The 16,044-nt window shown below is 58.1% G+C and overlaps 1 protein-coding gene across 5 annotated transcripts in view; it reads left to right on the forward strand.

Annotated features, from left to right (window-relative positions):
- The window catches only part of LOC308516279 (interleukin-10 receptor subunit beta-like), a 43,974-nt gene extending 28,160 nt beyond the window's left edge, over positions 1-15,814 (forward strand). For 2 of the 5 annotated variants that reach the window (XM_081087180.1, XM_081087179.1), the window contains 4 exons: positions 662-828; positions 4,261-4,408; positions 10,088-10,248; positions 15,055-15,814. In XM_081087180.1, the coding sequence (XP_080943306.1) occupies positions 662-828; positions 4,261-4,408; positions 10,088-10,248; positions 15,055-15,237 (659 nt within the window). In that variant the 3' untranslated portion in view covers positions 15,238-15,814. The remainder of the gene's footprint in view (positions 1-661; positions 829-4,260; positions 4,409-10,087; positions 10,249-15,054) is intronic. The other 3 variants (XM_081087178.1, XM_081087177.1, XM_081087181.1) reach the window with 2 other exon arrangements.
- Positions 15,815-16,044: the final 230 nt, after the last annotated feature.

Genomic DNA, 16,044 nt, shown 5'->3' on the forward strand with positions numbered 1-16,044 from the left:
TGGTTCATAGGTCAATACTCAACCACTGAGCCACCCCAGCCGGGCTAGATACATGTCTATGACAGAGTGGCCGTGGCTGTCAGGAAAATAAAGTGAGGCCCCCAGGCAGGAGGTGGTGGAGCTGCTCTTCACACGGCGGGGGTGGGGGGGGGAGCAGCTTCTGGCTCTGGAGGCAGCATTGGAGCTGAGACCCAGCCCTATGCACGTCTAGTAAAAGAGCATTTGGAAGGCAACAACTTCAGGCTCCATTGGAAAGCGTATGTGGTTAATTGTATCTGTTAAACACTAAGAATAGCAGAAATACCATCTGTAGCTTCTAACCCAGCCAAGGAGATAAAGCCAATTCAACCTAGTAAGCCGGGGTGGGGGCGGGGGGAGCAGTCTTTACAGGAAACACAAAATAAGGTACTTGGAATAGTTTGGAAGACATCAGAAATTACAACAAATGTAAATGAACCAAAATGATGAATAAAAGCCAAGGTTGTCAGGTTTATTTTTCAGAAACAAAATCCAGCCGCCCTCCTTAGCCACGGCAGTCCGTGTCAGAGCAAGGGTATATCCAAGAGCAGACCAGTGGGTCTACGCAGTTATGAAAACTAAATGTTGACGTTTTTAAACGATGATTTTTTTGATTGTCATTGTGCTTTGTTCTCATCCTCAGCCGCTATCGGACCTCCTGGCGTGAAAGTGGAGGCACTGGCTAATTCCTTACACATACGTTTCTTGGCCCCGAGAATTGAGAATGAACATGAGACGTGGACCATGAAGAACATTTATAGCGCGTGGCTTTATCACATGCAATATTGGAAGAACGGCTCGGACACCAAGGTGAGCTGGGCAGGCCGTGGGCATTGCAGACGTAGGCTCCCTGCTCTTGGCTCCGTGTGGGTGTGAGGCCATGAGGATGGAGGGAGGGCGCTAGGGGGCCCTCTGGCCAGGGTCTTACAAGGAGGCAGCACCCTAAGGTCCAGGGACCTGCGGCCTGTGAGCACCCGAAGCCCCGGTCTGAGGGGGGACCGGTGCCCTGGTTCACACCCCCAGGCCCCAGGCAAGTGCCCGGAGCAGACCTCCTGGGTGCTGGTGCCGGAGAGCAGGCCCGTGCCTTCCCCGAAGGGAAGCTGTGGACGAAGGCAGCGCTGACTCAGCGGTTGGCTGGGGGCCTTGGAGAGGCTGAGTCAGGTGATCCACTGAGTCAGGCGGTCGCTGAATGATGACCGTTTTGTGGCCTGAACCCTCAGCCACCCCGCACCACAGGACAGTCCAGTCCACGGTCAGGCAGCCCACCCCAGGCTGAGCAGTGTCACGTGTGGTACCTGTTGGGGCCACTTTTCCCCAGCACCTCCCCCTCTTTGGGGGACCATCCTTTTCAAAACATGGGCTGGGGTGGGAAGACCTGCTGGGACGTGGCCCCTGCCACCGAGTGGCTCTGGTCACATGCTCGACCTCAGCTTCCTCATGTCTGCACCGCAGCCGCAGTGACCCACTTCGTCAGCACAGCGGGGGAACAGCCGCGGCCTGGGGTGGTTGGGGGGCCGGAGGACACCAGGAGAGCCTGGGCCGCGCTCCATCGCCAGGCCAGCGTCGGGGCAGCACCGGGGCCCCTTCCCCGGACGCAGACGCGTGAAGGTGGTTTGCCCTCGTCCTGGGTCAGCTTTATTCCCATTCTTAGTGCTTCTGAGCCACGTGTGGCCCTAAACGGACGTCCCTGCGTGTTATGTCCCTTACGTTACATGGGTGTTGCCTCCGCTGCATCGATGTCGATTTTATCACTCAAGCGTTTGGCGGCAAAGGGTCAGCCATGTGTATTGTCTCAGGAATGTTGTAATTACATTTACGTGTATGTACTGCATAGCGCCCCACAAAATTTCAAGTTAACTTTTCCCCCCAGAAAATGCTCCATTAAAGTATGCAAGATATCCACCTTCCTTTTTTTAATAATGTGTATAATTGATTTCAGAGAGGAAGGGACAGGGAGAGAGAGAGAGAAACATCAGTGATGAGAGAGGATCATTGATTGGCTGCCTCCTATACGATGGAGATGGAGCCCGCAACCCGGGCCTGTGCCCTGACCTGGAATCGAACTGTGACCTCCTGGTTCATAGGTCGATGCTCAACCACTGAGCCGCGCCGGCCGGGAGCCATTGCCGGTTGATCTATGCTGTGGCTGAACGTCTATGTCCCCCACCCCGAGTCCACGTGTCGAAACGCAAGCCCTCATGGGATGGTGGCGGGAGGAGGGGTGATCCGGTCGTGAAGGGGGAGCTTTTATGAACGAGACCCCGGAGACTCCTCGCCCCTCCCGCCCTGTGAGGACCCCGAGGAAAGAGCAGCTTTGAGCCCGGAAGCGCCTCCCCACCGGACACAGGTCTGCTGGCACCTGGACCTGGGACTCCAGCCTCAGAGCTGTGAGGACACTTGTTATAAGCCCCCGTCTGGGGTTTTCTGCCGAGGCAGCCCCCCCTGCCCCCCCGCCCCGTGAACAAGTCCATGTGGTCTCTTCTCGCCTCAGATGCTTCCAGAGGCCCGAGTTAGGTCCCTAACTGATAGCAGACGCGGCTTTAGAAACGCTATTGCTTCCTGATGGGAGAAAGGGAGAGAGTGCAGCCAGAAGTTGCCCAGAGGGAAGGAGGGCTGGAGAAGCCATGGGAGGGCCCCCGCCCCCCGCCCTGCCGCTCCTGCTCTGCCTCCCAGGGCCGCCTTTGACAAGAGCATCACACGGTGCCAGAGGGATTGGTTTTCCAGAAACGAAAGCCAGGAGTTGGGGCTTTTCTTCTTGGTTTTAATTATTCGGAGTCACACAATCCCCTTCATGTATCCGACGGGTATAATCCAATTCCTTCCCTCCGTGGACTCAGCTTTTCATGCAATAAAGGAACATCAGCAAGATGCCGATCAACCCAACCCCCAAAGGAAATAACCAGCTCCCAACACAGCACAGGTCTGTGCTCACTTTCCGCGGACGTCCCCGTGCCTGTGACAGACTTTCCGGGGCCCCTTTCATAGGCAGTTCCAACAGGATGGACATGCGAAGAGCAGGTGCTCCTCGTCCCCTGTGTTTTGCCAGAAACGGCTTTGGATTCTCAGATTCAGTCATGATGTTTTACATTCAGATCGAGCTAAGAGGAGTCGGGGAGGCGCCCTCCAGGCAGGCGGTGGTGTGGGCCCTGCGGGTGAGGTGGGCCACTGGGGGGCGGGCACCCTGGGTACACGAGCAGAGGGAACCCCAGCAGCCAGGCTCAGACTCAGGCTCTTGACTTGGAAAGAAAGTCACACTGAGTCTCACTGTAGATGACCGTGTATCAGTCAGCTCGGGCTGCTGTAACAAAACACCCCAGCCGGCGACCTCAGGAACAGGGTGATGGAGGCTGGAGGTCAGGTCACGGCATCTGCAGGGCTGGGTCCCTCGAGGCTGAGGGACCGGCTGCTCCAGGCCCCTCCCCAGCCTCTGCTGGTCACTGATAACCTTTGGCTCCTGGGCCTGTAGCAGCATCGCTCCCATCTCTGCCCTCGTCTTCACACGGCCGCCTCCCTGCGTGCGTGTCGGTGTCCACACGTCCTCTGCGTATAAGGACACAGGTCATGCTGGCATCCTCTTAGCTTGGTGGTCTCCTAAGGATGTCATTTAACATGACTGTCCCTGTAAAGCCCACGCTATATCCAACTGGGTCTCTCTCTAAGGCACAGGGGTTAGGACTTCAGCTTGTGAACTGGGGGGGAGGGGGGTGCACAGTGCAACATGTACAGCTAGTAGATCCTTTTTGAAAAGGAAGTGGGATGGTTTGTGTGTCGTTTAAAGAATTAAAGAAACACATCTGTGCCCTGGCCGGTGTGGCTCAGTGGATAGAGGGCCGGTCTGCAGACCAAGGGTCCCAGGTTCGATTCCGGTCAAGGGCACATACCTTGGTTGCAGGCTCCTCCTGGCCCAGGCCTGGTTGGGGCTCCTGCAGGAGGCAACCATTAGATGTGTCTCTCTCATATTGATGTTCTCTCTGTCTTTCCCTCTCTCACTTGCTCTAAAAATCAATGGAAAAATACCCTCAGACGAGGATTAACAAGAAACACGTATGTGAGGATCAGTCAGTGCTTGCCCCCCTCTTAGAAGGGACCCCGGGATGAACTGGGAGACATCGTGGTCCTTTCATCTTCCTGCCTTGAGCCTGATGTTCAGATTATACCTGGGGAGGGGGGGTGCAGATGGAGGGGGGGGCCCCATGTCCCTTCCCCGCTGAGGCCTGTTCTTATCTTTGTCTCCCTGACTAGTATCCAGTGACTTGTCAGCATGACTTCGAGGTCCTCAGGAACCTGGAGCCATGGACCACCTACTGTGTTCAAGTCCGGGGCTTTCTTCCCGATCGGAACAAAACCGGGCAGTGGAGCGAGCCCGTCTGCGAGGGAACCATCAGCGACGGTGAGTCACCGCTCTCCCGCGACGTTTCCGAGAGCTGTACACGCGCCGCCGTGCGGGCGGGCGGCCCCTCCACGTCGCCCGTGCAGCCCAGGCTCCCCAGGCCCGCCCTGCCTGGTGGGCTCCATGCTCCTGGGAGCAGGGCGCCGGGCTGGGGCCACACTAACAGCCAATCCCTCCGAGAGGGAGGCCTTCCCTGGGCTGTCCCTGTGCGGGTCCCAGGGCACTGCTGTGCTGTGTCTGTCACCGGACAACCAGGGGTCCGGCTGCCTGTCACTCCCTGAGCCAATTCAGCAGAGACAGGGCTGAATCCTAGATGAGCGTTTATTCCAATCCTGCCGGCAGCGCGGGAGAGCAGGGGGTCACCCACAACATTCTGCTCTGCACCCCCATAAGCCGGCTGCTTGTTTGGTAGAAGGACTCGGATTACATGGGAAGGAGGCAAAAGAGCAAATGAGCAGTGTACCGGGAAGGCGGGCGTGGAGACCCTGCAAAGGCCTGTGGGTATGCAAAGGCCCGGGGCCTTCAAAGGGCTGGCGGCAGCTCCCTGACGGGAGGACGGGCCGCACTTCCAGGTGGGCCCCCAGGTCCTGAGTGCAGCCGCCAGCCAGGGGCGCAGGCGCCTTCTCTCCCCGGAACAAAGCCATCGAGGTGAACAGCGTGGCCGATGTTCCTAACGGCTCCACCTGGTCCCCGCCTTCTGTTTCTGCTCCTGTCACAGTCACACTGGCTCAGCGTGTCGGCCCCTCGGTTCTTCTTCTTTTTTTTTTTGTTTTGTTTTTATTTTTATTTTTTTAAATTAAATCTTTATTGTTCAGATTATTACATTTGTTCCTCTTTTTTCCCCCACATAACTCCCCTCCTCCTAGTTCCCACCCCACCCTCTGCCCTCACTCCCCACCCACTGTCCTCATCCATAGGTGCACGATTTTTGTCCAGTCTCTTCCCGCATCTCCCACACCCCTTTCCCCCACAAGAATAGTCAGTCCACTCCCATTCTATGTTCCTGATTCTATTATAATCACCAGTTCATTCTGTTCATCAGATTATTTATTCACTTGATTCTTAGATTCACTTGTTGATAGATGCGTATTTGTTGTTCATAATTTGTATCTTTACCTTTTTCTTCTTCCTCTTCTTAAAGGATACCTTTCAGCATTTCATATAATACTGGTTTGGTGGTGATGAACTCCTTTAGCTTTTCCTTATCTGTGAAGCTCTTTATCTGACCTTCAATTCTGAATGATAGCTTTGCTGGATAAAGTAATCTTGGTTGTAGGTTCTTGGCATTCATCACTTTGAATATTTCTTGCCACTCCCTTCTGGCCTGCAAAGTTTCTGTTGAGAAATCAGCTGACAGTCGTATGGGTATGCCCTTGTAGGTAACTGACTGTTTTTCTCTTGCTGCTTTTAAGATTCTCTCTTTGTCTTTTGCTCTTGGCATTTTAATTATGATGTGTCTTGGTGTGGTCCTCTTTGGATTCCTTCTGTTTGGGGTTCTCTGCACTTCCTGGACTTGTAAGTCTATTTCTTTGACCAGGTAGGGGAAGTTTTCTTGTCATTATTTCTTCAAATAATATCTTGCTCTCTCTCTTCTTCTGGCACCCCTATAATTCGGATGTTGGTACGCTTGAAGCTGTCCCAGAGGCTTCTTACACTATCTTCATATTTTTGGATTCTTTTTTAATTTTGCTTTTCCGGTGGGGTGTTTTTTGCTTCTTCGCATTTCAAATCTTTGACTTGATTCTTGCGCTCCTCTGGTTTGCTATTGGGAGTCTGTATAATATTCTTTATTTCAGTCCGTGTATGCTTAATTTCTAGTTGGTCCTTTATCACAACATCAAGGGTCTCATTAGATTTCTTGTGGATCTCACTATATTTATCAGCGGTCTCACCAGCCTTTTCGAGGGCCTTACTAAATTTATCGGCGGCTTCTAGACAGTTCTTTAAAGACCTTAAAAGTGTGGTTTTGAACTCTATATCCAGCATTTTGCTTTCCTCCATTTCTGTCATTTGTGTCCTGTTTCTTTGTCTCCGCATTTTTTATGCTTTCTTGGTTCACCTGCTTGTGGTCTTTGTGCGCAGTCTTGTTGTAGTTAAACCTTGATTGTTGTAGGTAACACTGGGGGGGATTTGACCTCCAGGCCAACTGGCTGTGAGAATCAGCTGTGTCTGCAGTGGGAGAACTTCTGTCCTCTAGGGAGGTGCTAATCTAGCCTTTGCCTGAGGCTATCTAGCAAATGCCTCTGTGCAGGGCTTGGGCAGGGCGGGTCCCAAGGGATCAACAGGGCGGGCCGAGCGAGCAGTTATGGCTGCTCTCAGTCCCGTCCCCAGAGTCTCTGCCTCTCAGTGTCCCAGCAACTGCTGCAAGTACCTTGGAGAGAAAGCTGCCCTCGAGTTCCTACTGATGCCAGACAGTCCCGCTTCTCCCGTTTGAGTCTGGGTCCCCAGAGACTCGCCCGGAACTGGAGCCCAGAGCCTGAGACTCCCTCCCGATTGAAACAGACAATTGTGCCCTCAGCCACCAGCCCGCTCCGCATGTACCTCCGCACCTTAGTATTTTACTTCCGCACTGCGCCTCCTCTGAGTCTCGGTATGCTTTTCTCTTTCCTTCTAGTTGTAGAATTTCCCCTCAGCCAGCCTTCCTGTGGTTCTGGGTGATGTCCGTTCCATCTTTTAGTTGTATTTTTGAAGTGGTTGTGCGAGGCAGCAATCTCCGGTGTTTACCTATGCCGCCATCTTGGTTTCTCCTCCTCGGGTTCTCCTTAAAGGCTGGTTTTGGTCACTGAACTCATTTCTCGCCCCATTTTGCTTTGTCTCACCTGCGGCTTTGCCCAGAGGAGCGGTGGGACCCTTGCCCCCTGTTCCTCAGAGTCAGAGCGTTGGTGTGCTCCAGGCCACCCCTCCCCCTGTGGCTTCGCACCACCCGCCTGCAGGGCGCCGGCCCCTCTGGATAGGGCGGGCTGTTACATAAGCTACTTGGCTGTACTTGTCCACAAAGCCGTGGGAAAGACTTTGCAAATACCAGCTGCAATGGACACCCGGGCCCGGGGCCGTGTTGCGCAGCAGTGCTCCGAGGCCTCGGGGACTCTCAGGCTAAGAGCCTGCACCCAGGTGCCTGAGGAGGGCGGTGTTTCCTTCTCGGAAAGCCCGCCCCGTGTCCGCATTCTTTTTGTTTTTTAATTGTTCTATTGCTTAGAGTATTACCAAGAGTATTACATTTGTCTCCTTTTTTTCCCACCCTCGACAATCCCCTGGCCTCCCCTACCCCCGGTGTCTTATGTCCATTGGTTATGCTTATATGCATGCATACCAGTCCTTCGGTTGATCTCTTACCCTCCACAGTGTCCGCATTCTTAGCGCATTTGACCTTTCCACGCCTTCTTGGAGGGCTCGCCACACCTGCCCATGACGGGCCCCACTTGACCTGTGGTTAACCTCGTCCAACGGGAGGCAGCCGCTGGGCGCTCTCTCCTTGGGGTGCCGGCTGCTATGCTTCTAGTTTCCGTCCTCATCTAGAAGGGTGAGGGCGTAAGGCTGCCACTGAGTGATCCGTTCTGGAATGTTTGTGTTGTTTCCGGGAGCGGCCTCAAGCTCATTGACCTGTGGTTTCCGAAATCATCTTGGCTTTTTCTCTGCTTTCGTCAGTGCACAAGCAGTTGGCGCGGATGTGGGACTCCTGCCCCGTCCCGTCCCGTCCCGTCCCGTCCCAGGCTCGTGACCGGCAGCCTCGTCGGAGGGCGGGAAGGCTGCTGCCTCTGGGGGGGGGGGGAACTCCCTGGCCACCCTCCTTTCTCTTCCTGCTGCCCCTCCACTACCACGCCCCCTTGCCCCCATCTCCCGCCCACAGTCAGTGGCGAGGGGACCTGCCTGCCCCTGCCCTGGTCTCAGCCGCACCTTCAGGTAACAACCGGCAGCCAGGGTGCCACCCGGTCCCAGACCCGCTCTGCGGTTTCCTCACTTCACTCTGCTCAGGAGTCATCTGGGCTGAACCTCAGGGGCCCCCATCCTGCGGAGTCACTAGAACCCCCGACCTTGCAATCACCCCTCTTCCCTCTAAACACTTGCCATCTGCCTTCCCACAGTGCCACGCAGGGCCTGGCGTCCCCACACCCCGTCCCTCCCGCGGTGAGCGCCAACCTCCTGCGCCCCGGCCGCGTCCTAACAGGCCTGTGCCCCCGCGGCCACATTGGCGGGGGTTGGGGGGGGGGGGAATGGGAGGAACAGGCAGGGCGCAGAGCGAGCCGAATGTATACCAGGCCTTGTTGCTGCTCCTCAGATCGCAGGGAAACCACATCGCCGAGTATTCCTGACGGGTTATGCCATCGAATGTGGCCAGAGCCACGTAACTTGATCAAAAAGAACAATTTCTCCAGTATTGGGGGCAATAAGTGATCGCCCATTAACTAACAAAAAGCAACATTTTCTACAAGAAAAGGGGAAGGATGACCCGTGGAAAGGGGCTTTGGCCACACGCCATTCGAGGTTTGTTTAGACGGGGTGGCCTCGTTTAAAGCTCGCCACCATTTTCCCTGCACTGTGTAAGGTCTCCTCTGCTCCTCCGGGAGGAAAGGGGTTCGGAGGGTGAGCTGATGCCCCGACGTCGCTCCCTCCGCTGGTCAGTGGCAGAGCACAGGCTGGCGAGGCCCAGGCAGGTCAGTTCCCTGGGTGGCCCAGGCGGCGTCCTGTCCCTGCCCTGTCCCTGCGGATGAAGCAGGGACAGCGGGTCGCCGGGGTGGGCGGAGCTGAGCGGCCGGACGCTGTGCGCGGGGCGGGTGGGTGGCCGGGCGCCCGGAGCTCCGGGCCCGCGGGAGGCAGGTCCTCTCGCCCTCTTCCCCTCGGGCCCTCGCCGCGGCTGTGGTGTGTGCGTCTGAGTGGGGCTCCGGCCCGAGGACAAGCGGTTTTTCCAGAACAGGGGCTCCCTGCCACTGCGAGGGGGCGAGGGCATCGAGGTCTTGCTTAGTGTGTGTGTGTGTGTGTGTGTGTGTGTGTGCACGCGTGCACGCCCCATGGCTGGAACCAAACGGAAAAGGACGCTAGGTCCTCACACAGCTGCTGGGTTCTCCCCACCCCCCCCACCACCTCCTGGGATGAATGGATGGGCCCTGCTCCCGGGTGTGCTGGGATCCAGTGGTGGGGACAGTGTTAGGGTGGCCGTGGGGACAGTGTGAGGGTGGCCGTGGGGACAGTGTGAGGGTGGCCGTGGGGACAGTGTTAGGGTGGCTGTGGAGACAGTGTTAGGGTGGCTGTGGGGACAGTATTAGGGTGGCCGTGGGGATAGTGTTAGGGTGGCCGTGGGGACAGTGTTAGGGTGGCCGTGGGGACAGTGTTAGGGTGGCCGTGGGGATAGTGTTAGGGTGGCCGTGGGGACAGTGTTAGGGTGGCCGTGGGGACAGTGTTAGGTGGCCGTGGGGACAGTGTTAGGGTGGCCGTGGGGACAGTGTTAGGGTGGCCGTGGGGACAGTGTTAGGTGGCCGTGGGGACAGTGTTAGGGTGGCCGTGGGGACAGTGTTAGGGTGGCCGTGGGGACAGTGTTAGGTGGCCGTGGGGACAGTGTTAGGTGGCCGTGGGGACAGTGTTAGGGTGGCCGTGGGGACAGTGTTAGGTGGCCGTGGGGACAGTGTTAGGTGTCTGTGAGCCACTTGGTAGGGACAGAATGTAACCCTTGCTGTCTCCCTGCAGACAGCGCCCCCTCCTGGGTCGTGGTGGCCATGGTCCTGGTGGCCTCGGTGCTGGCGGCCTGCCTGCTGCTGGCCGGCTGCTTCGGGCTGCTGTGGAGCATCTACAAGGGCACCAAGTACACGTTCTCCCCGGGCAGCGCGCTCCCGCAGCACCTGAAGGAGGTAGGCGGCGGGGGGCGGGGTGCCGGGTGCAGGAGCTTCCTCCTGAGTCGGTCAGGCCTGCGGGGCGCCTGCTGGTCCTGCCTGGCGCCTGTGCTCAGCCCGGCCCGAAGGGAGGGGCAGAGGTCGTCCCAGAAGCTGTCCCCCCACCTGGAGGTCGTACCCTTTCCGACCTGCCCTGCTGAGCCCCAGGTTGTCAGGGAGCCACGGTGCCGCTGGCTCTGGGACAGGAAGGCGGTGCTCAGAGTGGAACCGGGAGGAAGAAAGGGAAAACCCTAGGCTCCCGGCCAGCAACCCGCTGGGGGCCGGCTGGCTGAGTGACTGGAATGGGGGGCGTGTGTCCTGGACTCGGGGCTGTTCCAGGCGCTTGGAGAGGAGGCTGTGTCTGGATGGAGCCGGGAGGACTCAGCCGTAGCGACACGGGGCATGTGCAGACACTTAGAATGAAAGCAGGCTTGCCCTAGCTGGTGTGGCTCAGTGGATAGAGTGTGGCCTACGGACTGAAAGGTCCCAGTTCAATTCCCATCAAGGGCACATGCCTGGGTTGCGGGCTCCATCCCCAGTAGGGGGCGTGCAGGAGGCAGCCGATCAATGATTCTCATCATTGATTTCTCTCTCTCTCTCTTCCTCTCTAAAAAAAAAAGAGAGAGAAGAAAGCAGGGAATAGTGCCTCTAGGGGTGCAGGGCAGCAGGATGTGGGGGCACAGAGCTGGGATGCTGTCATAGCAGCGGCCTCAGCCAGTCCGGAGGCCCTGGAGCTGGGACGGCTCCTTGGAGGTGCCCTATGCTGAGGGCAGAGGGCCTGTGAGCCCCACATCCCCCGGGGGTGGGGGTGGCTACGCCCAGGAGGGTGCTACCAGCAAGGGGACCACTCAGCTGTGTCAGCAGCCAGCAGGCTCTGAGCACCCGAGGGTGAGTGCCCCCCGCCCCCGCCCCCGTCCCGAAGGAGGTAGGGCTGCACCTCCGACCATCCTTCCGGCCGTGGCTGCGTCCTGTAACCTCCGCCTTCAGAACTGGGCGGGCACTATCAGGAGATGCCCAGTGACCCGAGTGCCACCCATGGACGCAGCCTTTCCTGCCCCTGGCGACCAGGGTGGCGACTCCGTTCCTTGCCGGCTGGTTTCTTGGCCAGAGGGGCCCGGCGTGAGGAGGGGCAGCCCTGACTTGGGGCCCCACGGGCTTCTGCTGTGTCTCCTGCGGGAACCCTGTCCACCAGAGGTCAGTACATGCTTTTAAAGGGCCAGAAAGCAAATATTTTAGGCTTTGCAGGTCAAGAGGCAAAACCGAGATTTTATGTAGATATTTATATAACCACTTAAAAAATAACCACTTAAAACTCCAAAGCTAGCCAGACCCTGTGGCTCAGAGGTTGAGCGTTGACCTGTGAACCAGGAGGTCACAGTTCGATTGTGGGCTCCATCCCCAGTGTGGGGCGTGCAGGAGGCAGCCGATCAATGATTCTCTATTATCATCGATCTCTCTCTCTCCTTCTCCCTTCCTCTCTCTCTAAAAAGCAATAACATAATTAAACAGAGTAATTTTTTAAAAAAGAGAATCTTCTAGAGGCGAAAGGTGGAACCGCATTTGCAGCAGGAAAAACACCTTCCTCTGGGTAGAAGGTGCCTCCTAAATGGAGAACGAGAGGAAGACGCACTATTGTGCTATTTTTGCTCTGGGCTTCGCCATCAGAGAGTCCCTTGGGCAGGAAAGGAAGGGTGGGGGCTCTGTGACAATCAAAGTGGAAGCCCCCCCCCGCCCCCCCCCCGCCACCTCCAGGGCTGGACAGCTGTGCAGACGTGACCAGGCACCAGCCCTGTAGCAGCTGAGAAACGGGGGGGGGGGGGGTGCTGGACAAGGGCCCGCGGGGGTCGGGAGCCCAGGAGCTGGGAGCAGATCAGGCTCCTCCCAGGCGCTCTCCCCTGACTGCAATGCAAGAGGGTTGCGGCCCCCCCCCACGCCCCCCCTCCCCCCAGCAAATGCTGCAGGGCTGGGAGAGTTGCTGGGGTGGGGAGTTGCGCTGTGAGCTGCATGCAGCTGGGATGCACTGCACCCCCACCGGCTCCGGGTCCAGCCAGCAGAGCCGCCTGGTGGGTGCGCTCCTGAGCCCGAGCACGTCTCCCCTGCTCTGGCCTCTGCCCCTTTTCCTGGAGAATCGAAGCAGCGTCTAGTCCATTCTCTGCATCCCCGGGGTCTGAGGATGGGGAGGGTCCCCTTTCCCCCAGCCTCCTCCTTGACGCACCAGAGATCCGACATGCTTCCCTCACCCTCCCCCAGGCAGATCCTGGGGCCACCCCACTGGGCAGTGCAGCCAGCAGCTGAGATCAGTCAAGTCAGGGACGAGTGAGGTCACATTATTTTGCTACAACAGGTCAACTATCTATAATAATAAAAGCATAATATGCAAACTGACTGAACGACCAAACAGCAGAGCAACCGTCTGGACGACCTTCCGGACAACCGTGCTATGACAAACACTGGGCCAGGCCGGCCAAGGCGGGTGCAATGCGATTGGTCAGGGTGGGCCCCGCCATCACTCCACGATCGCCCTGCAGAGGGAGGCCCAGGCCACCGGCCGGCACAGCAATCGATCGCAGAATCCCGGTCGGGTAGCCTGGGCCTCCCCTGCTGGACGATCGATCTCAGGGCCTCCCTCTGCGGAGCCATCGATCACGGAGCCCCACGATCGATTGCCCAGCAGAGGGAGGCCCAGGCCACCGGCTGGAGGTGCTGCGGCAGGTGGGCGGGGCCTCTCTGTGCGGGGTGATGGATCTGGGGGCCCCGCAATTGATTGCCCCACAGAGGGAGGCCCAGGCCAGTCAAGCAGTCACACCCCACACCTGTCACCCGCAGAGGGAGGCAACTGGTGGCCGGGGGGTGGGGAGGGGGGCGGACATCACTGCACAGATGGCAAACAGTGGCAGCGGCAGGCTAGGGAAGGAAAGCCCTGGTAGGCCCTGATCACCGGCCAGGCCTAGGGACCCTATCCGAGGGGTCCTGGATTGTGAGAGGGCGCAGTCCAGGCTGAGGGACACCCCCACCCCACTCCCGTGCACGAATTTCATGCACCGGGCCTCTAGGTACAGAATAAAACCTCAACTCAGTGGGAAGTAATGGGTGGAAGGCTGGAAAGAGCCCAGGGACAGAACAGACACAGGCCTCACCATGACGCACAGCCGTGAGGTGTCACCTTCAGGAGGGAGGCCAACTGGAGCCAAACTCAGCCCCCATCCTCTTCCTTAGCAGCGACCTGCGCAGCGAGGCATCCGGGAGGGGCCCGCCGCTGGCCTAGGGGGGACCAGTAACAGGCTGGGGACGGTGGGCGCACAGAGCTCTAAAGAAGGCTCCTCCGTCTCCCCCTGGAGATGAAGAGCGCGGTGGCCCCCGGGGATAGAAATGCAGCCGTGAAGTCAGCAGGCAGTTCAGGAACCAAAGAGCTGGACCCAGGATGACTGGACGGTTGCCCCGGCCCGACGCGCCCCGGCTGCCGTGAGGAGTCCGTGTCCATAACATGCAGGGTGGACACACAGCGCAGGCCACGTGGGCTTTAACTTGCCAGGAGCCACCGTTTCCAAAGTGAAAGGGGCAGGCAACACTATTGTAAGCTGTTGTATGGGACCCAGCATAGCCGAAAGGCCTCGACAGGCAGCCAGGGTTTAGGCAATGACTGAAACACCTCCTTTCCCACCCCGGCCTCGGGGCCTGGCATGTGCTTCGCGCTTAGCGCACCTGCTGATGGGGACCAGCTGCGTTTCAGGTGGGCTCATGGCTCCCCAGCTGGACAGGGGGACTGAGGGTCGGCTCCAGGGACACAGGATGCTGTGAGCACCCGAGGCCCTGGCTCAGCCTGAGGACACCCCCCCGCCCCGCGCCCCTCCACTCCGCCTCCTCGATGCCCGCACAGCCCTGCTTCCTGGAGGAGATGGCGCATGGGCTGTGTCAGGGCAGCGGCAGTGTGACCGGCGCCAAACCCCCTCCCAGGCACCTGCAGGCGGTCCCTCAGAAAACGAGGTGCCGATTTGTCATTTCTCTTTTTAATATATTTTTATTGACTTCAGAGGGGAAGGGAGAGGGAAAGAGAGAGAGAAACATCAACGATGAGAGAGAATCACTGATCAGCTGCCTCCTGCACGCCCCCTACTGGGGATCGAGCCTGCAACCCGGGCCTGTGCCCTGACTGAGGATCGAACTGCGACATAGCTCGACACTCGACCACTGAGCCACACCGGGCGGCAGAGCTTCCTTCCCTTCCAAGGCTGAATAATGTCCCTTGTGTGGATGGACCACATGTTGTGTATCCGTTCAGCTGCCAGTGGGCACCTGGGTTGTTTTCATCTCTTGGCTGTGGCCGCGAATGTTGCTGTGGTCTTGGGGGTGCAGGTACCTCTTCGAGACCCTGCCCAGGAAGGATTGCGGGGTCACACCGTCACTGATTTTGTGAGGAACTCTCATACTGTTCTTGTCATATTTTTTAAAACCACGTTTTCCAGGCCTAGCCAGTCTGGCTCAGTGGATAGAGCGTCGGCCTGCGGACTGAAGGGTCCCGGGTTCGATCCTGGTCAAGGGCAGGTACCTCGGTGGCAGGCTCCTCCCCAGCCCAGGCCCTCGTCGGGGCGCGTGCAGGAGGCAACCCATCGATGTGTTTCTCTCACATCAGTGTTTCTGTCTCTCCCTCTCTCTCCCACCCTCCCTAAAATCAATGGGAAAATTTCCTCGGGTGAGGATTAACTGAACAAATAAGCATAAAGCCGCGAGCTCTGAGCCCAGACCAGTGGGCCTCCGGTCACTCGCTCTCTCCTCCTCTCCCCGCAGTTCCTGAGCCGCCCCCAGCACACCCGGCTCCTGCTCCTCTCCTTCCCGCCCTCGGACCAGAACGAGGTTTTCGACAAACTGAGTGTCGTCACCGAAGTCGAAGTCTCGGAAAGCAGCCAGCAGCCCCCAGGGGACAGCGGCGGCCTCGGGACCTCGTCGGGGCAGGGCCTGCCCTCCAGCTAGTCCCTGGGGAGGGGTACACCCCACTTCTCAGCGCTGCCTCTGAGGGCGACAAGCAACGAGGCCAGGACCCCAGCCCGGGACTCAGACGCTGGGCCAGGTCCGGAGCCTCGAACCCAAGCCTGGGTTTACCTGCCAATGGCCACTCGGCCCGAGGACTCCTCGCGGGGGCCCGGCTGCTCACAGAGGCCCCGGTGAGTAAGCAGCCGCCACAGGGGCCGTGCTGCCAGCCTCTCTGCTCACTGACACAGGAACACGCCTCAGTTGTGAGAAAGAAAAGCACTGGCCTGAGGGATAAGAGCGGATCCTGTAAGATCCGACCGACCGACCGACCGCCCGCCCACAGGCCATCAGGAAACGGTTCTGGACAGCGCGGACTCGGGGTGCCTCCTCGGGGTCCTGTTCCTCCTGTTCTGCGTGGCGCCGGCGCTCCAATAAAGTTCTCTCTGGTCCCCACGTGCTCACGATGCCACACCGCAGAGCTGTCACCTGCATGAGGCTCTTGCGGGCCTTCTTTGTTACTATTATTATTATTATTATTTTGGTTATTCCTCATCATTTTCCCATTGATTTTGATCTTATCTCTTTGTTTGTTTGTTTGTTTGTTTGTTTGTTTGTTTTCTGCCATTGATTTTTAGGGAGAATGGAAGGGAGGGGGAGAGACACAGAGATAACATCAGTGTGAGAGACGCACCCGTTGGTTGCCTCCTGCACGCGCCCTGACCAGGCCCAGGGATCGAGACCGCAACCGAGGTCCATGCCCTTGTCCGGGATCGAACCTGGGACCCTTCAGTCCACAGGTCGATGCTC

This window comes from Myotis nattereri, assembly GCF_964212035.1.
Source record: "Myotis nattereri genome assembly, chromosome: 3".
Lineage (NCBI taxonomy): Eukaryota > Metazoa > Chordata > Mammalia > Chiroptera > Vespertilionidae > Myotis > Myotis nattereri.